The 23,729-nt window shown below is 41.8% G+C and overlaps 1 protein-coding gene across 1 annotated transcript in view; it reads right to left on the bottom strand.

Moving 5' to 3' along the window:
- The window catches only part of SORCS3 (sortilin related VPS10 domain containing receptor 3), a 311,341-nt gene that overhangs the window by 96,403 nt on the left and 191,209 nt on the right, over positions 1-23,729 (bottom strand). Inside the window, exon 5 of the mRNA XM_059821073.1 lies at positions 13,959-14,032. Within this exon, the coding sequence (XP_059677056.1) occupies positions 13,959-14,032 (74 nt within the window). The remainder of the gene's footprint in view (positions 1-13,958; positions 14,033-23,729) is intronic.

The following is a 23,729-nucleotide window of genomic DNA, read 5'->3' as shown; positions in this document are numbered from 1 at the left end:
AAAGGCTGGGCAGGAAGATACTGTAAGAAAGTGTCTTAGCCAGGTCCCTGGAGCTTTCTACATCTTTTCCAGTGCTAATTTCCGTGATGCTATAATTCTGGACATTGGCAGAAGTAATTGTTGTAAGACTTAGCTTGCAAGATAAGGCAAAAAAGTTGCCAAGTGTTTATTCTCAGCTAATTTCTTTTCAGCAGAGCCAATCCTTTTTCAAAAGGTCCCAATGAATTTTAAGGAGATGGTCTGCCTGGTATCTCAAAGGAAACAAAACTTAAGGTGTTCACAGCCTCTGCATGTGTTTCCATATGTGCATACATGCATCTGCCCACCTGCATCTCATCCCCACTACCTGCTCAGTGTCTAAACGAATTACCTGTAAACTCAGTGGATTACAGGTTCCAGAACTACAAAGTTGCTACACACAGTTGTTTCATGGATACAGCAGGCCAGGAAGAGGAAAGAGGTCCAAATCAATCCTTTCCTTGAAGGAAAAGCTGACATTTAGGCTCAATCATGTCACCAATCACTAGAGAATCCACACAAGACAGCAGGCTCTGCTGCACACAGAAACATTTTTTCCTCTTCCCAGTACATAAAAAAGGTGACTCTTTAGATCATCAGAAATTAACAGCAATGGGAAAGAAATGCCACTGAACCTGAGAATACCTTTAAAGGATATTTATCAACAGAACAGAGCTGCTGTTGATTCATGTTTTTTTCTTTTCCCTGTATGCTAATACCAAAAACTAAGAAAGTAGAAATAATTTTGTGTTTAGTTCTCATCCAGTTAATAGGTTTTAGTCCTTCAAAGTCCTCTGGCATTTCTTCCACGGCCTATACTATAACCCTAATAAACAACCAAATTTTTATGAAATAAACTCAAAAAAGTGTGTTGGTAGAAGGGTGCAGATCCTTATCACAGCCCTGTCAAGGTTTGAAAGGGCCAGCAGCACAGGCAGGGCATGTGCTGGAGGTGGCATCTTAAACTCCCAGCCTGAAATAACTTCTCATGGGGACTGAGACTCATGCAGGGAGCAGATCTGTCACCTACGTCAAGCCAGCGCTCATAGTGATGTGCTCCCAGGTGCAGTCACAGTCCCGCTGCTTACTTACAAACTAAATAAGCTACTCCCATGCAGCCTGCTGCTCCTGACTCATCAGGCTACAGGCGATCCAGGATATATATAAAAGCAGCCCCAGGGCTTATCCTAACTGAATAAGAAGCCTTTCTTTGCCAAGTCCTAGCAGCACCAGCATCGGGATATGGTGGAAATAACGAAGCATCAGCTCATCAAGTTAAGACGTTACTGTCTTGAAGATGTCTCAAAGCTTCAATGCACAATACACCATCAGCTCTCTGTCCCACATGCATCCAACATAGGCAGTAATGCTTTAAGGAAGGCATCTCCAGAAAGGAGAGAGGGGATTTACCTGGGATTAAAGGTCTGCAAACTTAATGAAGGACAAGTTTGAAACATATTCCAACAGAAGGGTTTGATTCTGTTTTGCCTTCTGGAGAAATGGTCATTTTTTGCAGGACACGTTTTTTAATTTTTTTTTTTTAATATTCTAATTTTCAAGTCCTTTGAGGAAACAAGAATAAAAGTATATTTTTGGAAACACTAAAAAATGACATATTTTTAGCTTTGTCTCCTTTCTCATTCTTTTCTTCCACCACCATCCCTCTTTTTTGGAATAGGAGAGGAAAAACAGGAAAATAGGAAAAGAAGCGGAAACCCAAAATGCAGAAATTATTGTGTACAAAAGTAATTTTGGTGATCAAAATCTAAGCCAAATTGGGGGAGGGAGGGGAAATCTACTCCAGAGGAATAGTTCATTCTACTTAACCAAAAATCTTTGTTTCCCAATGGAAAATTTGGGAGTAGATGAGTTTGTGGGGGGTGGGGGGGGTGGTTTTCTCAGCTTTTTGGAAAAAATAAATAAATCAGGGAAATGACATTTTCTAGCCGGCTATGCTTTGCACAGATCTGTGAAACTCAAGCACAGATTTTTTGTTTCTCTTCCAAGACTGATCACTGACATATTGAGTGACTTTCATCTCTTTCCCTGCATTTGGTTTAAAATCAGTTTAGTGCCTACTATATTATGAAGCCCAGTTAATTAATGTGTGCCCAGTGCTTGGCTACCCTCCTTTGAAAGTCATGTAGATGGGGAATTGCTATAGGTTATTGCTTTGGTTTTTCAGGAAACATGAATCAGCCCTGTTTCTGACCACTTTAGAAAAGCAAAGTACATGCTCAAAGATGCCATCAGCTTAGTCCATCAGTCCTGCAGCCAAGGAATTCACTGGAGTTACTGTTTCCCTCCCTGGAAGGGAATGTTTAGAAGATTTATAACATCCCTTTGAGTTTGTCTCCTAGCAAAAGTATTTTAAACATGACCCGTTCAAGTAATGTTTTACACCAAAATAAGGATTCTCAGTTCGCTGTGTGTTTAATTACCCTCATTTGTGTGAACATGTTCTGACTGAAATTATGACATGCCTGAAACGCTAAGGCTCAGTGATTCAGCTATTAACAGAGTCCTAGGCAGAATATAGTCCCTCTGAAAAGCTTCAGAGTGAGAACATCGTTTAATAAATGAATGCAGCAGTAGATGAATGAAAATAAAACTTAAATTGTCCGAAGAGGGGATGCCAGTATGAAACTTGGCACAGGCAAAATGTATAGGATATGCTGATGAGTCCCATACGGCTATAGGCATTGTACATTGTATTAATTAAGGAAGCATGAATCTCCACATTTCCTGTTGCAGAATATTGTGAAGAATCACCCTGGGATAACATATGACATTCTGGAAATAAATTTGTGATTCAGTTTATGCATTTTGGAGAAAGGCAATGTGAAAAACTAGATTTCTGTCACAAACCTTTTGTGACAGTGGTTCCTCTTCATTTCAGATGCTAACCTGAAGAGAACAAATGGTTTATTTCATTCTCTGAGTTTTAACCATCAGCCAGGAAAGGAAGAGAGAGAGAGAGGAAAGAGGAAGAAAGAGAAGGAGGAGAAAGACAAAGGAGAATAAACTACTCTGTTCTGGACCAGCAAGCATAAATGTATCAACATGTCTCCTTGCCCAAGAAAATCACACTCAATTAGCCACTGAGAGCGAAATGCTCATTTGTCCCAACATCCACAAGAGGGAAAGAGAAAGAAGCAGGAAACAAAAAGGATTCTAGCAGCAGACAAATATGCAAAGACAAGCTCTGTCTGTAGAAACAGCAAGTCTCCATGGCTATGATGGGTAAAAGAAATGGTGACAGAAGTCTGCACATGAGTATGTGTCTCATGACAAGACAAGTTTGCATTTAAAACAGAAGCATCCTCACAGGCAGAATAGAGGGGAGATGAATAAAATGGCCACAGCCATTTGCAGGTGTCTCTGTCAGCGGAAGAGTGACACAGGAGAGACCAGAGAAACCACCGACCTTTTGTGGGTTCCGTTGCCTCAAGTTAGATGGATGCACCAACAATAAGGAGATGAGGCTGCCCAGGGAGCTGAGCACTAGAAGTGCTCCCAGCTCTTCGCAACGGCAGATTCCCAAAGCATCCCCATCCCCAAAGCACTACCCTTTTCAAGTAAGAAAGCTCAGGGCAGAATGCTGCAATGAGTTTGTGCTACCCACATGTCAAGAAGTAAAGATGTATGGTCAAGCTGTAGGTAAATCAAGAGCTTCTCTTTGTTGGGTTCTTAATCTGTTATTATAGATGAGCAATAAAAGGCAAGAAATGTACAAGGCCAAATGAAAAGTAATACTCAGCTGTTTTCTAGCCTCGAGGCAAATTCCAAAGTGTCAAGGCACTGTTCAAATCTAATGATTTGTAGAAAGAAAAAAAAGAATTCTAGAGCAACTACAGCAGATCCAGAAATGGCTTTAGGGAGTCACTACTACAGATTGCCCCTAAAAATCAATATTGTAATGCGACATGTCTCCTTCCCTCAAAGATTTTCAATCAAAACCTGAAAAACAAACGTATGTTAAGCAAAACCTAAGAATCTTTCTGCACCCTTTGGCCAAAAACCTGGCAGGGTTTTTGGTTTGTTTTTCTTTATTTTTTCCAATGAAAAGCAGGATTTTCTCCAATCAGCTCTGAAGTCTACAGTTATTATTTATTATTTCCTCAGCCCCTGCTGGCAGTCACAGGTCAGTATGTTTCTCTCTCTTAAACTTACCTGCAGGACTTCTGATATTTCACTAAACATGGAAATGTGTCTACATTCCATTTTCACTGCCTTCTGGACAATTATCTGTGAGATAATTACAGAGCTATGATAACCACTGCTATCTCCTTTTCCAATTAGCTCACTACAAATATGCAAGTAAAACAGCCTCACTCACTAGCTTCTCATCCTTGTTCTGTATATGATCAGCAAGAGACAAGTTACTGAATCAACATTATTTAAACAAACCTGTAGTGCAGCTAATAACATACTCCTTCCCGCTCTTACGTTCTGATGTAGCTTCGTGCTCACTATGCTTAACAATAGCTGAATTAAACTCATCTCATTCTACAGAGGAGGCTCAGGGGAATGCCAGGGAATGAAAGGATGGGAGTTTCAATTTCTTCTCTTGCCGAGAATGAATTCTGCCTCATATAACTGCTGATGAATTGTCATTTTAAGAGAGTTTGTTAATTTCCAACAGGCAGAAGGCATAAAGAAGGACCTCCTTATCTTTAATGGATGTTATTGAGCGACACAAATGGCTCATGTTTAAATGAATGCAGAAACATCTTGTCTGTTTTGCCATGATAAGACTGTTCTTTCCGCACAGCATGGGTTCAGCTCCTTCTGTTAAATAAAACAACTGTTTTTGTTCAACTTAATGGCAGGCAAACTTCCAAAGGTTCAGAGGCTGAAGTCAGTTCAGGGAAATGAACTGGAATTTATCTGGGTCCTTCCAGATTCTTCTTGAGAAAATCTACCTGAAGAGCTTTGAGGTATCACTGAAAATCTACTTTCAAGTAAAAATTATCCCTGATAGTATTGATGTACTTACTGAGGATAAATTCTCCATTAGATTGCAACTTTCTCCAATGCAAGAACGCTTCCAGCCCCAGCTGCTGTAAAGAAACAAGAGCTGTAAGAACCCATGCAAAGGTGCATCTCTGGAAATCCAAGTGGGCCATCTGGGATGAGGTCTGGGGCAGCAGACAGGCCGGGTCCAGGAAAGCTGCTCGGCTCCCTGATGTCAGCAGGTGTTTTGCCACTGAATGAAACGGCTGGAAAATTATGTCCACGATCAGAGTATGTGAAAAGGTCATTCTTCAACTTCTTGGAACAGTGGTGACTTTTAAACCAACTCCCAAAGATTTCTCTGCGAGTCATCTAAAAGCAAGAGGGGTTCTTTCCCACAATGAAAATTTGCCCATTTGTCCAGAAACAGAGATTAGTGCAGTATAGAACAAAGGCCAAAACCTAAGCCAAATCCCACACAAAATAAATGGGAGAATATTCCTTGCTAGCCAGAGAGCACAAAATACAATATGACCGTCAGTCCAGCAGCCTAGCTTTTGATTAGCTTTGCCAAGCTATGACAGTATGGGAGATCCCCATACGCCTCAGGGAGATGCATTATTCAATATATTAATTAGAGGGTTGGCTTTCATCACTGCTTCCTACAAAGTATCACAAAGAATTACTCTGGGACTGTTACTGACAGGCTGAAATCAATTTGTATTTGAGTTCATGTGCATCAGGGAGAGACAGAATGAAGTCAGCCCAGGCAGGCTGAACACAGCATTTAGGCTTCCAACACTGGACTGTGAAACAGAGATGAAGTTCAGACATCTTAACCCTGTTGCATGAGAAGGAAGCAGATCGTTCCACCATGCACTGTCCAGACAGACAAGGCATTGGTATCCGGTCCAGGGATCAATTTTAATTGGAGAAATATTCAAGAAATTCCTCCTTAGATCTTTCTTACTAGTGGTTTGTCTGGTTTGCTCCAGTCTCAGACACTTAGTCACAAGAGAGTGAAGGGGATTACAAAGTGATCCAGGATTAGCAATGGGTGAAATAAGAGAAGAGACTGGCCCCTGGGACATAAAGAAACCTGATAGATAAGAGCCCAAAGTAAAACGCTTTTTGATGGCTGAAAGCCCTAACTGCAGTACAATATGTGACATTTAGTGGTAAGCATTAAATCTAAAACCAACGAGCAGAAATATTTCAGCCCTTACTTTTCCAGTCTTTAAAAAAAAAAAAAAATCACTGCCAGTCACAGTACATTAAAGTCATAAATATGGCTAACGTCACAAATCATACTAAAATCACAACAAATCACAAATTCTAAAAGCCAGGTAGTATTTATGCAAGGACATCCACAGTTACATTAGTGGAGAAGGGATGATCCCTCCTTCTGCCCGATATGCTGTGTTTCTCAAGCAAACGGCAGTTAGAAAGAAAAGTTCCTCAAAGGTGACTTACCCTAAAATTGTCCTCCTAGAGGGTATACAGCAGCCCTTGAAAGAACTCATTCCGGCTGTGATAGCAGCCAGAATTTCAGAGGGGGTATATGAATTGTGAGTTTGCTATCATGTGGCTCTTATTTTGTGGTTCATTTATTATGTAGTTCATGGGTTTTAAAGAAGAACTTAAAGTATTTTAAATTATTTCCCTTCACAATTACACACAATCCTTGTAGCCAGTGTGTTTTTCTTTCTTTCTTGCTAAAAGAGCTTTGAGCCCAGGGAGCCTCATAGCATGGCATCCACAGGACTCTGTAAAAAAGTCAAGCACCTGTTTTCCTGGGAAAGCAGGCAATAAGGAGAGGAGCATCACACAACAGCAAAGTCAAGCAATGAACATCCTTTAGTTCTTCCAACGCATCAGCTACTATTTAGAGCTTAAATTCATAGCAAAGAGACTAGTTGTATCAAAATTCTTTTGTAGTATGAAGCCATTAGTCAGCATATAATGTAAATATACACCAGAAACCCAAATATCTTTGTTTTTAGTCCCAGGTAAACTAGGAAATATTCTGTAATACTCCTCCAGCAGTGTACTAGGGGGTTTTGCCACCTTCTACAAAAGATGCTTTCCCAGATCCAACTATTTGTTCAGTCTCTCATAAATTAGTTTAGAAAAACATGGACTGTGCTCAAAAATGGGAATGGTATTCTGAACATTACACTAACCGTAGGCACAAACAGAATAGGTGGGGTCTACGCGGTCTCTATAAAACAGTCCTGCAGGGTTTCCCAGAGACAGAAAATGAAGGATTTTCATTTTCTTAGGGTCATGTAGGATTTTATACTTTTAGATATCCACGAAATCTATCACAACGTCCCTGGAAGAACACTTAGCAATCTATAGTTGAAGAACAGGATAGGATTAAGTTTAGGAAAAAATATGCTCATGGACAAAAGCAAAATATAAAACTTAAAAAGGTTTCTCAAACTTTGTTGATCACTGTTGTAAGTTACTAATCACAGTTATGAAGAAGTACTTTATAAGCTTACTGAACATCTAACTTGGGTGTTAGGGACTAATATCTGCTCTGCATCACAAAAGGCCAAAATGAGAAGAGTAGTCAGGATCCTTCTATGTTGCCTTTATCCAGACACTTTGTTTCAGACTGCACTCTTTCCCTATTTTAATTTTAAAAGCTCGTATATTGCAAAATGAGATTTTATTCAAATACAAAAATCACTTCAAAAAACATAAAAAAATTTCAATTATTTCAGTATGTTCCTTTGTTTAATTTTTTGAGATAAACATTTTGATAATGCTGGCATAATTCTAAAATATCTTTATTGACTTGAAACTTTTTCAACAAAAATAAACACTATTTCAGCCAATAAAAAGTATCCAAATCTATATCCAGGTTCCATCTCTATCTCTGCCACTGAGTTACTGTGTAATCACAAGCCTTGACCTAATGTTTGGAAACATTAACTATCTGTAGTGCCAACTGCATTAATTGTAGGCATATAAAATGAAAAGAAAATCCCTAACGTTACAGTTCCCCCACTTGCCCATCTTTTCTTTTCATTTTGAAAAGGAAAATAAAATTGGTCTTATTACCACCATGGTGTTGTGATCTTTAATTAACTAATGTGACCTTGCAAGGAAATCTTTCAATAAATGTCAAGACCTTTTAAGAAGGTCTCATCTCTCCTGAACTCTTATTACAGACCTTGAGGCTAGAGTTTGAAAATTTTGTTCTCAGCCTAGGAGAGTACATGGTCATGGTGGCTTGAGTAACACATTCCAGATTTATGTTAGCATTACCCTCTGGAAGAAAAACCTTTCCCAGGTGTTCTCACCCACAGGGCATGGGAAGCAAGTCCTTAACACAGGCAAATGAGTCATTAGCCCACAGGAGCATCCAGTAATAGGTCCCTGTTCAGTTCTTCATGTGCAGTCTACATGAATAGCCACGGGGTATATGCCTTGATGATTCTATAGGTGGTGTTATCCATGGCTGCCAAACTGGAATTATTCCTTGTATCCACAGCTCCATGTATGGTTTGATTTTAATTCTGAAAAACTCTAATGCAGGATTACTTAATAGTCAATTTGACATTTACAAGTCTATGTTTTCTTAACACTAAACTTGGCTGTAAAAAATCAGGCGATGTTTCCCCAGCACTATGCAATGACACCATCTGGTAGTTAATGATTAGTGGGATTTACAGGAGAGACAGGCACATATTTGACTAACCATTTCATTACTGGCAAACTAGCCAAGTAAAAGTAACCTTAGCTGTGTCCAAAGGTCGCTTCTGGAACTGCTGCTGAAACAGTCTGTGTGGACCCAAAATGGCACTGGGATTAGGAAATATCAGTGCTGTCATAGAGATGAGGAAATAAAAACAGACACAAACCTCTGCCCAACTGCAAATCCAAACCCAGACCATAACCTTTTGAAACACTGAGGTAAATCCCTTATCTTCTGGCTACATTACTCCCAGATATCCAAACCAGCCTCCGCTATAGTCTTCATGAAATTCAAGCTGCAAATAAATAGGAACATACTGGCTAAATTTTATCACTGTTCCTATCCAAAATCATGACAAAAAGAACTGAAAACCTTGCTCTCAAGAGACAAAATTTTCTGGCTCATGCCTCAAACGACTGTGACAGAAAAGCCATAACTCCGAAGCATAGCCTAAGTGGATGTACAGCCTCTTCCTTTCTCCCACTGAAAGCACAGCTTGTTCCCTTCTCCCGATTTTTAATCCCTGGAGTTCAAAACAACTGTGGCTGGCATTCATGAATACCAAAACAACCAGAAATTTGGTTGGTTATCAGAGAAAGGGAAAAAATAAAATTCTGGGGAGACTCAGTGGGGAATCAGCAGTGTATTTGAGAACTGTTTGTTACATCACATTTTTCCTATTTGCGGATACAAATACTGCTCCTTGAAGCCAGGCTAGTGCATATCCTATTTTCCTCCTCCTGCTGTCTCTTCCCTCCTGCCTTGTTGATGTTTTCTGCCCAGCTTTCATCACTAGTGTGTATTTCAGTGTCTTTTACTGACTAGGCTCATCCTGGGTACTGACTTCAGTGCTCCAAATATCCCCCATCAGAAATGCCGTGCAGATTTCTCCCTCTCTTCCACACAAATGGGTTTTCCCCACTGTTCCCACTCCCGGGCTTTGACAGAATCACCCAAAGTCCCAGAAGGCACGTTTAACAAAAATGAATGAGAGAAGGGTGAATGTCTACAGGTACCAGGCAAAAAAAAATGGAAAACAGTCCCACATCCACTGCTTCATACTCCCCAGTGATGACAGGAAGCAAGAAGTGTGAATGAGTCCTCCAGCAAAGAGCAGCCCTGGGAGGCCCTAAGAAAGGGGGTGGATGTCCCAAGGAGTATAGCTCTGTTCTCTGCACAGCATGGCGGTCCCCGTGTTTGCTCAGCAAACATAGGCAGGGCCTCCAAAGACAGATGGACAGATGATATTCACAGCCATTTAGCTGATTAGCCAGAAAACATAGGTCATCTTGTGGAACTCCACATTTTAAAGAATTAATCCATAAGATTATAAAAGGACTTCATATGCCACTAAAGCATCTTTTAACTCTCTCATGCCCTTCAGTGCTCTTAATCCACTGCTGTAGCACCTGGTATCACCATATTTGAGTACTTCACCCACTAGACCCCACAAGGAAAAGAAATGCTCTCCTATCCCAGCCTTACTTAGGGAGTAATGAGGCAAAGTCAGCTTGAGTCAGCCAAGATGACATGGAAAGCTGTGGTCCAGCGAAGTGCTGAACAAGGCTTGGTGAATGCTCCATTAACCAAACTGTCCTGCCCACCTGCTTAGTCCTGTTGTCCCACCACAGGAAAAGGCAGAGGCAGCAAAGCAACTTAAGGATATTTCAAGTCCTTTGAGTTCTTACCTGAACAGAGACAGTATTTAGTCAGCACAGAACATGCCATGTGTTTTACAGACAAGGAAATTTCCCCAACATTTCTACGGTACAAAATATGGACTGTATTTTTTTTACACCCCTCCACATGACAGCACAGGTGTCTAAGTTACAGCAAGAAAAAATGAACAGGGCCCAGAAGGAGCTGCAGAAATGTGTTTTAAAAGAAAAGAACATTGAGTAGTTCTTTAACAAACTTTGCACGCATGCTGGTTCCAGTTATCTTGACTAATTTCAGAGTGATGAGTGATCTGGGAATTTCTGTATCACATTAGCGTAAGCTCCTATTTCTAGCCTTTCAGGATCCTAAGTTATTAAAATCTCTGAGGCCAAGGCACGTGGGAGCCAAATTTGGATGCCTGTACTCACATCAAGTAACACATTCTGTTCAAGCTCTGCCATTGCCATCAGTGGGTGTAGCTAACAAATGAATCACTACTACAGAAGTAGATAATCTCAAATCCTAGTTTTTATAACTATGAGTGGCCCAGAGGTGAGCCTTAGCTCATGCACAAACTTTGAGCTGGCTGCAGGAACTGATGACAAGATGTCCCATAAACTGCGGGACATGTGATATCCATACGGGATGAGAACACAAAACTACAACCCAGAGATTAGCACCAACATCTAGGACTAAGCAAAGAAGTTGAAGACAAGAGCCAGGATATAAAGCCACAGATCAGGATTGGAGCTTAGGACTTTATTTTTGACCAGTGGGGAGACATCACAGATGTTACCTGCCAGAGCTACAGCAAAATGCACAGTGTGACTTGTGTGTCCATGACTAACAGAGAGGTCTTGCTTTGTTGAGTGAAAATTCACATCCCAACCTCACGAGTTCTGATGCAAACGTAGTTTTCTCCTGGCCTTAAAGACTCTATATCTGAGCTCTCTCAGGGAAGGTATAATTATTTGGAAAGGTCTCAGAGAGAAAAATACGACCTCTCCCTGTCAGCCTGACTGATCCCATGAACCAGGTGAAGATTACAGTCTTCACAAGCCCATTCATGGCACCCTGAGACATGAAAGTCATACTTTGAAGGCAAAAACATTCCACAAAGGCTGCCCCAGATAAAGCCAGCTGCATTCAAAACAGATGAAGACTGTCCCATTTGATGATGGCTTACCTGAGCCTCTAGTAATAAAAAACACAGAGCAGCACAAATGAGCAGCTTACCTCTGATTTTGGCATCTCCCTATCATTATAATTTCACCTTTCCTGGAAGTTTTTATTAAGAGGTTTGATAACGTAGTATTTGATAGGCTGATGAACTCCACAGACTAGTGGCTCATGTCCCTCTGAAACTTACTGCTACACCCACTTTCTCCCTCTTTCATAGCCTAATAAAATGAAATCACCAAATTCCCAAGGCTGAAGTGTTCTTGTATTTCTTTTTCTGTACACCTCTTACAAGCCAGAGCTTGTAAGCCATCACAGTTTGCAGCTTTAAAAAGGAAGAAAGGAAGAAAGGAAAAAAGAAAGAAATCAGACAGCTAAGGGGAGTTACTACGTTGCAAAATTTCAACATCTCTGACCCCTGCACTATGAATTGGATCAAATCTCTCTTACTCGGGGAAAAACCCAATTCACTCTCTTGGAAAGTTTATTGTCAATGGGATTCTACTGTTTCTGAGTGGAATAAAGATTTCTAGGTCTATGCCATATAAGTTTTAACTATAGAAGACTTCTAGATTTTCTAAGAAAAAGAGACACTTGAAACAGAGGCTTTATATAATGCAGTGTTAAAAAGCAGCATTCAAACTATGCCGCCAAAAGGCTGTATGAAAAACGAGGTAGATTGTGGAAAACAATCTACAGGTTTGGGTGTCAAATGGACAGATACAAACAGGCAATTTCCATTAACCATTATTATATGAAAGTAGAAAAAAACCACAACACCACAGCCTCTCCTTTAGAAAGAGATTAAGCTTTGTTCCCAAGTCAGTTCAGCCCTTGCATTTTATCCTCCAAGAAAGCCTATCCCCTAAGCTCAGCTGGGCTATTTGAAGGGTAGGGTACAATTATCCCATAGGACCAGCTATCCTGTTCCACAAAAGGATACACCTGGAGAGGATCTACACTCACCTTTATCATGTGCACCTAGCATGAATAGTGAAATCAAGGGATTTTTGGATAGTTAGGTCATTCAACCTGCCACCACAACCAGGAGAACATAACCACCTTTCCTTCACTATGGACATGTGAAACAGTGACATGGTCAGACAAGGTTCTAGATCTTTGATACATTTTGCAGGTCTATGTAACTTAGGAGCCTTACAACTTCCTTTCCTAGATGTTCAACATACTTCTTACACTGTCCAAAATCCACAGGCACACTGAGGGAAATCTCCAGACTTAGTGCCAAAAAGCCATGTTTTAAATGTGGGAGTCTAAAGCTGTTTAGAGAGATTTGCAGAAGGACGTAGACAATTTGAAAATCCCATAAGGTGTCCATATCCACTGCAAGGAGTGGAAATACTGCAAATCCAATCTATAGATATCTTGGGCCTGTATTCCAGGTACTTTTAATGACGCACAAGAATTTCTAGGAGAATTTGACTCTAAGATACATACATCATGCTTTGCAATTGGGAGTCAATTCTTAAGTCATCTCAGTCCTTTTTATTTTTAACCATTCAAAATAAAAGCCTCTGATTCCTTAATATTATGATCTTTTTTGGCCTTAAGGACCAGGCACTTCTTCAACTATTCCCAGATTCTGTAAATCAGCACTTCTACGTGTTCACACACACACCATCATCTGGTATGTAGTACAGCGTTAAGAATCTGATTCAAGCCCCAAATCCTAGATTCAACTACAGAAGACTACTGCTGGGTTTTCTCTTTCTCTCTAAATTCAATTCTCGGGCCTTCACATGGTGGAGAGAATTTTGGAAAAGCAGCATCTGAAATGGAGGAGCTTGGAGACAAGAACTAAATTTGTTTAATCATCTGCTTTTAAGACACTCTTCCAATTTTGGAGGCTGACACTTGGGAAACGGAAGATAGTCACAAAGCAGATTTTTAGCAAACTGTTTGCAGATCCTGGGCTCTCACCAGTCAGTAGAAAGAAACTGGCTCCTCAGAGAGTGATTCAAAGCAGAGTCTGAATCATCCTTTCTCCCAACGGTTGCATAAGGAGACTGGTCAGAGTGCCTGGCTCTGCACAAAGACTGCATTGTAGGCTAAAGTAGCTCTCAGAAGGGTTGAAAAATAGGAGGTCTAATGATCATAACTTTGTCACTGAAGCACTGGGCAGTTTCTCTGTGTTACAGTAAGAAAGTATCTAACAAAAAAGCAGGAGGTTTGCAACTATCAAAAGACTTGTACTCGTCTGTACAAGACACCACTGTTATCAGATAAGAGGTACAAACATGGAGATATTCAGCTACAGCACTGCAAGATACGTACTAGGGATTGAGTATATAACATTGATGATGATCAAAACCAAGGGCATACTTAGTGTTCAGATAAAGCAACCAATCCCTTCAAGTTAGATGCCCTTCTCCCCACCATGACCTGCCCAAAGCAAGCAAAGCCTGAGGGCATAACTCACCAGTAAAACCTGTTTGGAGTGACCCGCTCATGCATGAGCTGCCATTTTCTTCCAAAGTCCATGGAGCTGTACAGCTGAAAGACAGAGACAGAGGGGAAGTATAAACTTTGAGGAAGAAGAGGAAGGACTGCTGGTAAATGAAGTATTAAAATCAGCTCAGACTAAAGAACTAGAATGCATTGTCCTGCACAGTTATTGATCAGCCTCCCTGCCAGGGAAGGCTAATATGGCAATCTCCTCCCCTCACATTTAAGCCAGACCAAGCTGCTGAGACTCAAAAGCAGGTTGGCTCTTCCAAAACCTTTTCAAACATTTTTGTGCTTCCTGATTTCAGCTGTCAATACATTCACTTTGGCTGCCATATGGCAAAGCTGGCAGTCCCCCTGGCTTTTTCAGCCAAGAAAGAAGCAGGTGATTGATGACATGTAAATTCCTAACATTAAATAGAATGAAAGACAAATCAGATTAGTTAACATGACTATGATGTGGTAGGTGGTGACTCTACACCCAAGGTCATGCGATTTGTTTTTATGGTGTGGCTTACATCTCTCTGCTGTGTGGGAAAGAAAAGGAGATTGCTCCTACATTACAACTTCTATGTTCAAACAAGGTCTAAATTTTGAGATAAGTTAGAAATCAATCTGCTCTTTAGTTAAACATTAAAGATAGTGAAGTGGTTCTTCTTGAAAGCCAAATTTTCAACCTAATGATCATTTTGAGTCTTTCTGACTAACAAATGGTGCAGGTGTAATGTAACCAAATTTCCATGCAACTCTACACTAAGTTGCAGACATAGGTTCACTTCATACATAATCGGCTTAATACCACAAACACCATTCTCCATAGAATTAGTTTATTACCCACAATCCACTCACTCATAATCAAAGCATACGTAAGCTCCTTTTCTCCAACTTTGAGCAAGTTTGGTTCTTCAGAAGAAAAATACACTTCAGCAAATAACTACTGTGCTTTACAACTAGAACACAGAGAAATAAATAGCAGGCAGTGTTTTGAACAGGATTTCAAATAAATTTCATCTGAAATAAATTCTGGCTTAATAAAATAAGGGCTGATTGCAGGCTAAGGAGGTAGATAACAGAGCTGAGAAACTTAAATGTTCGTAATATCCAAATTTAGGTCCTTAATGGGAAAACTATATCATTTGAGTAAAGGTTCTCCATTTGCTTTGATTTTGAGTAAATGGATTTACAAATTGGAGGCAGGTCCATGTTCAGATTAGAAGAGTTCACAACCTAATGATGTGTACTATGGCACAGCTATGATGGATGGCTAAGTGTGACTGGGAAGATAAACTATATGTGCTCGCACTGAATATTAAACTTTCTTGAATGGGCAGTAACTTTGACTACAAAGATCCAGCAGCCACATCAGAGCTGAACCATAGAACAATTTACAAAGATGATTGGAAAGAGCTGTTTGAGCAGTGTCCAAAGCCTGAGGCAGCTGATTAATTCTTACTGTGTTTGTACTCAACTACATAACCAAACCACTGTATAGCTAGCAAAAGGAAACTCAAAAACTGAAATTCAGACCTCATCAAGTTCCTAATGCAACTGGTATGTGTAAAGATAAAAGAATCAGTCCTTTGCATTTATGCCAATGGGAAGTCCAGTTTCTGCCAACAACAGCTCAAGTTGCCAGTGAATAAAGCACATCAGGGGAAAAGAAATGGAAGCAGGCATCCTCCAATCTTCATGTCAAAACGGGCTCCAGTTATGTGGACTTTACTCCAAACAACATCACTGGGCTTGTGGTAAGAAATATTAGGAAAGATTTTCTGCCCCATGTTCTTCAGGAGATCACACATGATCTGAATAGTCAGTATGATTTGGCAGTATTTCTTTGGCACTGTCACTACATAAGGTAAGATACTGCACTAAAGGCCCATGTTATCTAAGCTTCCTCTGCTTTTCTGGTCAACCAATCACAGTGATAGTTGGAAAAAAATACAGTAGAGAACCCCCTGCTCCAAAAGGAATTCTCCGTAAATACAACATAAAGCATTGCTTATTTTTTAATTAAAGGAGCCAGGAAAATTCCTTCTCCAAATTTGAGGATAGGCTTATGAAGTCAACATCAAGGCTGTACATCAAGAAGGTAAATAGCAAATGTTTATCCTAAAAGCATCACATCCTTCCTTCTGAATGAACATCCAGATTTTTAGAAACAATAATTGAAAATCCACACTCCAGGAGTCAGAACTGTATAGTGCTACCACTCTGCCTTGACGTTAGCATGGTGCCTGCTAGCAATATTCTTTGAGTCATTTGACATGGTTTTACACATACAAGGACCTCTGCACACAGACTGAGTTGCATCAGTTGCAAACAACAACTTGGCTATCCTTTCCCTTTCCTGACTGCAGGTACAACTTGCAGATTGAACCACGGTGCTGTACAAACCAAGTGTTCCAGGCAGCTTAGCCTCAGTTAACTCCTGTTCACAAGCAAATGCAAGTAGGACTAGCATCCGTATTGTATTCTGCAACAGATTAACCATTCTCACCATGAGAGGAAAGGATTAGCAAAAGATATCTATTTCCTTAGATCCTCTTTATCTTTTACCCCTAGCATTTCCTTTTCTTTTGCAGCTGCATAACAGCAGTAGCTACAGATAGATAGTTCAGTGGCATGAAGCACAATCTCTTTCTAACTATTCATCTCTCCCACAGTGTCTCGTGCAGGGACTATCCTTCCCTCTGTCGAGTTGAAAACCAGAGACCAGCTACTGAGTACTTTTTTCCCCTGTTCTTCTGTTAAAGCTCAGACTGACTGATGGTAGAAGGATTAAATTGATCTTGCAGCCTTTAGGTGATTTCAGATAAAGAGATAAGGAGGATATTATTAATTTCAAGAACTTTTATTTATTTATTCACCTACTTATTCTAAGCATCCACTTTGAATTTTAACCCGATGATTGAGTCTTAAAGCTGTATGACAGAACAAATTCCTGAAAGGTCTCTCTGGCCCAGTTCACTTTTATAATATTATTTACAGATACGAGTGTCAAGGTTAATGTTGAATTACTAAATAAAACAGAAAATAAAGAGTTTTCTAGTATGCATTAGAATTGTGTGTATATATATATATACACACACACTTTCTGTTCATCTCCCTTCATGGGAGAAGAGTTGATTTTAGAAGAGACAACAAATTTAGTGGCAAGTACAGCAGATTTCAATAGAGATTAATTTGTCCTAAGGCTGAATACCAAGCGACAGAAAGAAATGAGGTTTGTTTGGTGCCAAGATTTTCCATTTTTAAAGCTCTGCTCTGGCTTTTTAGTGACAAGTAATCCCTGGCATTTCCAATTCCCAGAGCACTCCAACACATTGGTTAAAGAGGGATGGACTTCAGTATATCATGAGGGTGTATTGTGAAGGTATGCCCTTCCTGCAATTCCCTTGTGTTATCTGACCTACTCTGATGAATGAAAAATTAAGACCGTTATGGGTCTTTATGTTTGTATGGGCTGGTCTTGACACAGATAAAAAGTGGCATGCAGAGGACTTGATTAAGGAGCAATTCAGAAGCAGGATGGAAACCAGAAGGACAAAGTCCTGACTCAAGGCAAGGGTGACAAAATTAAGTTTTTAACATGAAAATAAACTCAGAATTCTGCATCTTCTGCAGAGGCACCTCAGTAAACACAGTCAGAGCACTTGGCTGATCCCAGCAACCTCTGCACCTATTTGAGCAGACAGCTTCCAGGAGCCTCCTGAAAGCTGAGGTGCTTTTGAGAACACACAGTGTTCAAATTCCCTGCTGAGCCCATCTGAATGATGCTTATGAATCTCATCTACCCTTACAGCGGACAACAAGGGTTTTTACCAGGCATGACACTAGAATTCCTACTTGCCCGCAGACTGGCATGTGACACTGCCACAGGGCAGATGGGATACAGGAAGGTGAAGGGGCCAGCACTGCATGTCAAAAAAAATATACCTTTTAATGTGCTTTCAGGCCGGGTGAAGCACCTAAAGTATTACCCTGAAAGTATCAGCCTGGTCACACTAGCAGGATCCAAGAGCAGCTCTGCTTTCACCCCTGGCTTTGCAGTCACCCCAGCTCAGCGGTACAGGTGCAGTCTTTGAAAATGGGTGTTGAGCACTGGGGAAAATCTGCCTATGCCCAGGAGCCTAGTTAGACCTACCATTAAAAAAAAGAAAAGGCCGTAGATCAAGAAGGTAAATAGCGATTGTTTATTCAAACAGCAACACAACGCTCCACACTCAAGGATCAAAGCACCAGACATATCACATCCACCAATACAGTCCTGTGTTTTACCAAGAATACACAATCTGTGCAGAGGAAAGACCTTGGCAGCCCAAGTGATACACAACTTTATTTTGCCACAGGCCAGAAGCTTAACTCATGCTTGTCTTGCTCAGCACAACTCTGAATCGTAAGGATATTACATACCACAGGCAGAATGCTGCTTCTTCAAACTCTAAGAACGCTTGCAACATATTATTTAACACCATCATTATTTCTGAGATAAGCAGCAAGCCCCTTAAAAGAGGGAGTTTTATCCCTGGTGTCAGATTCTATGCCACGAACACGTGCAACATGCCAGAAACACAGTCAGAACTACAGAGCTGAAAGGAAGGAGTTATACACACACGCATGCACGCACAGTGTTGCATATGAAAAATGTCTCCATGCTGTTGCAATTCTCCAGTACAAACTCTCAGGGTGACACATCCTGCTGGCTTTCTTGGATGATCTTGTTTGGGGCTGAGATAATTTGGTTTAGGTGTTTTATTTTCCCAATGAGAGCTAGCAAAAAAAATACAAAAGGATGATTTTGCTCAAGAAGTCAAGCTTCTCAGAACTGGAGCAGCGTGAGAAACTGGTCTGCTTAAACTCCACTTATGTGGAGAGGGCAGAAGAAGCAGCAATGAAGGAAAAACATGGAAACCACAGGAAGAGATTCAACACCCTTATGTTAGTCATCCATATCCAAAGCTAGTCACCAAGGCTCATTTTTAGACAGGCGAGAAACAGGCTTGAAACAGGCCCTTCTAAAGCCCGATTCCCATACTAAGATACACTTCTCAAGTAGCTTATTATTTGTGCCTTAGAAGCCTCCATTTCTCTCTCTAGACACCAAAAGAAGTCCACAGTGACTAGTGCAGAAGGCGATAACCCCACTGCAGATAGATGGTTTAGCTGAGATGGATTTCATGTTAGGTTCCCTGTTCTCAGGTTGACCTGCTTGGTCTTCATGGAGGAAGCAGGCAGAAGACTGAAGGTTCAGCATGAGCTGAAGAAAGGCCCAGCATACAATAGCCTGGATACACTTTACCACAGCGAGAGTCACACTGAAGATGCCATGTATAAATTGAGAAGCAATAGAAAACATACTATAGAAATTCAGAAAGTGTTGCTATTTCTAGACTTTCTTGCTCAAACACAGAAGAATAATTAGGGCATCAGGAACATATATAAAAAGCTTATATTCAAATAAAACCAAATATTCTTTGTCACTATGAAATCACAGAATCACAGAATCACAGAATCAGTACGGTTGGAAAAGACCTATAAGATCATCGAGTCCAACCTGGGGGGGGGGGGGGGGGGGGAACCACACACAACATCAAAAAACCCACAAAAAAAAAAAAAAAAAAAACCACCACAAAACCCACGCCACACAACAACAATAACAAGCCACAACCCACCCAACACCACACAGCACCATGTCCATCAAGTTACATCCCACAATGCCACATCCACACGCTCCTTGAATACCTCCAGGGAGGGTGACTCTACCACCTCCCTGGGCAGCCTATTCCAGTGTTTCACCACTCTCTCAGTGAAGAACTTTTTCCTAATGTCTAGCCTGAACCTCCCCTGTCGCAACTTGAGGCCATTTCCTCTAGTCCTGTCACTAGTCACTTGGGAGAAGAGACCAACACCCACCTCTCTGCAACCCCCTTTCAGGTAGTTGTAGAGAGCGATAAGGTCTCCCCTCAGCCTCCTCTTCTCCAGGCTAAACAACCCCAGCTCGCTCAGCCGCTCCTCATAAGACTTGTGTTCCAGACCCCTCACCAGCTTCGTCGCCCTTCTCTGGACACGCTCCAGCACCTCAATGTCCTTCTTGTAGTGAGGGGCCCAAAACTGAACACAGTATTCGAGGTGCGGCCTCACCAGAGCCGAGTACAGAGGCATGATCACCTCCCTGCTCCTGCTGGCCACACCATTTCTGATGCAAGCCAGGATGCCGTTGGCCTTCTTGGCCACCTGGGCACACTGCTGGCTCATATTCAGCCGGGTGTCGATCAACACCCCCAGGTCCTTTTCTGCAGGGGAACTTTCCAGCCACTCATCCCCAAGCCTGTAGTTTTACCTGGGGTTGTTGTGGCCGAAGTGTAGAACCCGGCACTTGGCCTTATTGAACTTCATCCGGTTGGCCTCAGCCCATCGATCCAGCCTGTCCAGATCCCTCTGCAGAGCCTTCCTACCCTCAAGCAGATCAACACTCCCTCCCAACTTGGTGTCGTCTGCAAACTTGCTGAGGGAGCACTCTATCCCCTCATCCAGATCATCAATGAAGATATTAAACAAGACCAGTCCCAAAACCGAGCCCTGGGGGACTCCGCTTGTGACCGGCCGCCAGCTGGATTTCACCCCATTCACCACAACCCTCTGGGCTCGGCCATCCAGCCAGTTTTTTACCCAGCGAAGAGTGTACCTGTCTAAACCACAGGCCGCCAGCTTCTCTAGGAGAATACTGTGGGGAACAGTGTCAAAGGCTTTGCTGAAGTCCAGGTAGACAACATCAACAGCCTTCCCCTCATCCACTAGGCGGGTCACCTGGTCATAGAAGGAGATCAGGTTGGTCAAGCAGGACCTGCCTTTCATGAACCCGTGCTGGCTTGGCCTGATCCCTTGGGTAACCTGCACGTGTCCCGTGAGCGCCCTCAAGATGAGCCTCTCCATAACCTTCCCCGGCACCGAGGTCAGGCTGACAGGCCTGTAGTTCCCCGGATCCTCCTTCCGACCCTTCTTGTAGATGGGCGTCACGTTGGCAAGCCTCCAGTCATCTGGGACCTCCCCCGTTGACCAGGACTGTTGATAAATGATGGAGAGCGGCTTGGCAAGCTCTTCCGCCAGCTCCCTCAGCACCCTTGGGTGGATGCCATCAGGCCCCATAGACTTATGAGTGTCCAGGTGGCATAGCAGGTCGTTAACTGCTTCCTCCTGGATCATGGGGAGCCTATTTTGCCCTCCATCCCTGTCATCCAGCTCAGGGGGACGGATACCCTGAGGATACCCGGTGTGGCTGTTAAAGACTGAGGCAAAGAAGGCATTAAGTACCTCAGCCTTTTCCTCATCCTTCGTGACAATGTTCCCCACCGCATCCAGTAGAGGATGGAGATTCTCCTTGGCTCTCTTTTTGTTGTTAATGTATTTATCAGGTCTATTGGCCTGAGCAAACATCTGGAGAGGATCTCAATAGTTTCCAGCCAACCCTGGAGTGAATTTGGAGCTTGCAAATAATAGTGCCAGATAAAGTGAGGAAGAACAGCTGGACTATATGTACTTAAAGGAACAATTCACTTACTACACACAAAATTATACTTCCCCCAGACAATACATCCAGCTGATGATGGAAAGATGTATTCACATTAATCCAGCACGGTGAGTGTTGGCTTAGTGGTAATTACTGGGCAGCAGCTGACACATGGTAACGTGATGGAAGAGGAGGCACAGATTAGCCTGGCCTGTCATGTCCTCAGAAGAGCACGATCCCAAGCAGTAGCTTGGATTGCTTACATGAAAAGATGGCTCTGATCCCAGAAAAGCACAAAAGCAAACTAACAACTTTTCAGCCAGAGCTGGTGGGAAAAATCCACAAGATGTGTGGAGGATTCCAGCCAAAAAATCAAACTGGGACAGAAGAAAAATAAAATTAGGTCAACATTTCTGTAGGAAATTGGACTGCATGCAAGCAGTCTGCAAAGAGTAACTCAGAAAAGCCAGTCTGTTGCAGGGTCTTAAATTTTCTCTACAGATGGAAAATGACCACGATCACTGGAAAAAATTAGAGGCTCAGAAGCTATAAAAAAGTTGTAAACCACTCAGAAAATTGCATGATGTGTCTTTCCTCTACACTTCTGTGTTACAGATGAAATTACAAAAGAAGAAGAAGGTGCCATCATTAATATGTCAGAAATTTCATTCCTAGAAGGAAAATGAACTGGAGGAAAAACTCGCAATACTTTTCAACCTTCAGAGTACAGAATAGAGAAGCCATGTTTGACAACTGCCAGATGACCCATCACATGGAAGAAGAGAGCCATATGCAACAAATTCAAACTGCAGTGAAAATGTTTCAGGAGATTACACATCAACATTTTTTCTAAAGGCACAATGAGCATCTGAGTACTGCAGGAGAAACATTTTGCAAGATCTTGGAACAATATTGTGTATAGAATCAATGGATGAGCCTCACTTCACCCACTGCAAAGAAAGATCTTTTTTCACATCTAAAATTAGACATAGGAAGGATTTAATAAAGTTGCCCTTACTTAGCAAAAAAACCCCAAACCAAAACAAAACAAAGGAGTCTGCACCATAGGAGATAACTGCTCCAGCAAGTGAAAGGTATGAGTAATAATTGCATTTCTCCCTGTTATCTTGTATTTCTTTCATTTAAGTCTAAAATAACACCTACCCCTACTCAGCCACTGTAAGACTACTCCTGACAGTCAGATCCATGTAGTCACCATGCTCTCCACTTGTTGAATTTGGCACAGAAATTCCAAGTGGCCAAAGTATTCCTTCTTTTTTTCTGTTTTATTGTTTCATCATTTGAAAATGGTGTCTTTTTCCTTCAGCTCCAGCTGAATCCCTGAGACACTATCTCCCTCTAACTCCTCATTCATACAAATAGTAATCAGATCCCCAAATCCCCAAGGAATTAAAGTTGGGATAGTGAAGTCCCAAATAGCCAAGACTGACCCAAAGATGTTCAGCCTATACACACAACACACGAGTCATTTCCCCTCATTAATTTTTCCATTTGAGATGCCATAAAATTGTGGTTTTCCTCCTCGTAGCCCCACCTGCTAAATCTACCTGTGGAGACCCCCTACAACAACCCTGCAGCCATCAGTTGCCCTCAGGCACTGGCATGGTGTGCCTTCGGGAGCAGAGCAGGCTGTGAAGCCTCACCACAGCAGAGCAACAAAAGAAAGATGGCAGAATCGAGAAGAATTGGGTAAGACGACAGGCAGGACAGATTTGGTGTAGCCATGAAGACAGCAGTTAGTACTACAGAAACACGCCCTACTTCTATATCACATCTTCCATCTTATCTTCCTCACCTATCTTCCATCCCATCTTTTTTGAGGACAGCGGGATACCTCTCCCTTTCACAGCACCAGTATGAGGTTTAAGCTGTGGGAGACCCCTTTGCAGACCTCTTTCTTAGGTTCTCATGTGAGGCAGGACATGTTACTTGCAGCATAATAGGGACAGCACTCAGGTCTAACATACTTCAGTTGGGTGGCTGAAACCAGGTCAGGAGCAACTCTTGCCATGGAAGGGGCTTTATTACTCACAGTAGGAAAGGCTGCATTCAAGGAAAGATTCAGGGCCTTCCTCTGATTCCTCTGTTCCACCATTCCCCTCAGTCTGGGTCTTAGTGAGACACCTCTGGATTGTCAAGAAGTTACCATCAGGGGACTCAAAGGCTAACGTCACCTTCAGGCTGACGACCAACTAAAGAACAATGATATCATCT

Source organism: Gavia stellata, chromosome 9 (genome assembly GCF_030936135.1).
Source record: "Gavia stellata isolate bGavSte3 chromosome 9, bGavSte3.hap2, whole genome shotgun sequence".
Taxonomy (NCBI): Eukaryota; Metazoa; Chordata; class Aves; order Gaviiformes; family Gaviidae; genus Gavia; species Gavia stellata.
This window is presented reverse-complemented; position numbering and strand designations above follow the sequence as displayed.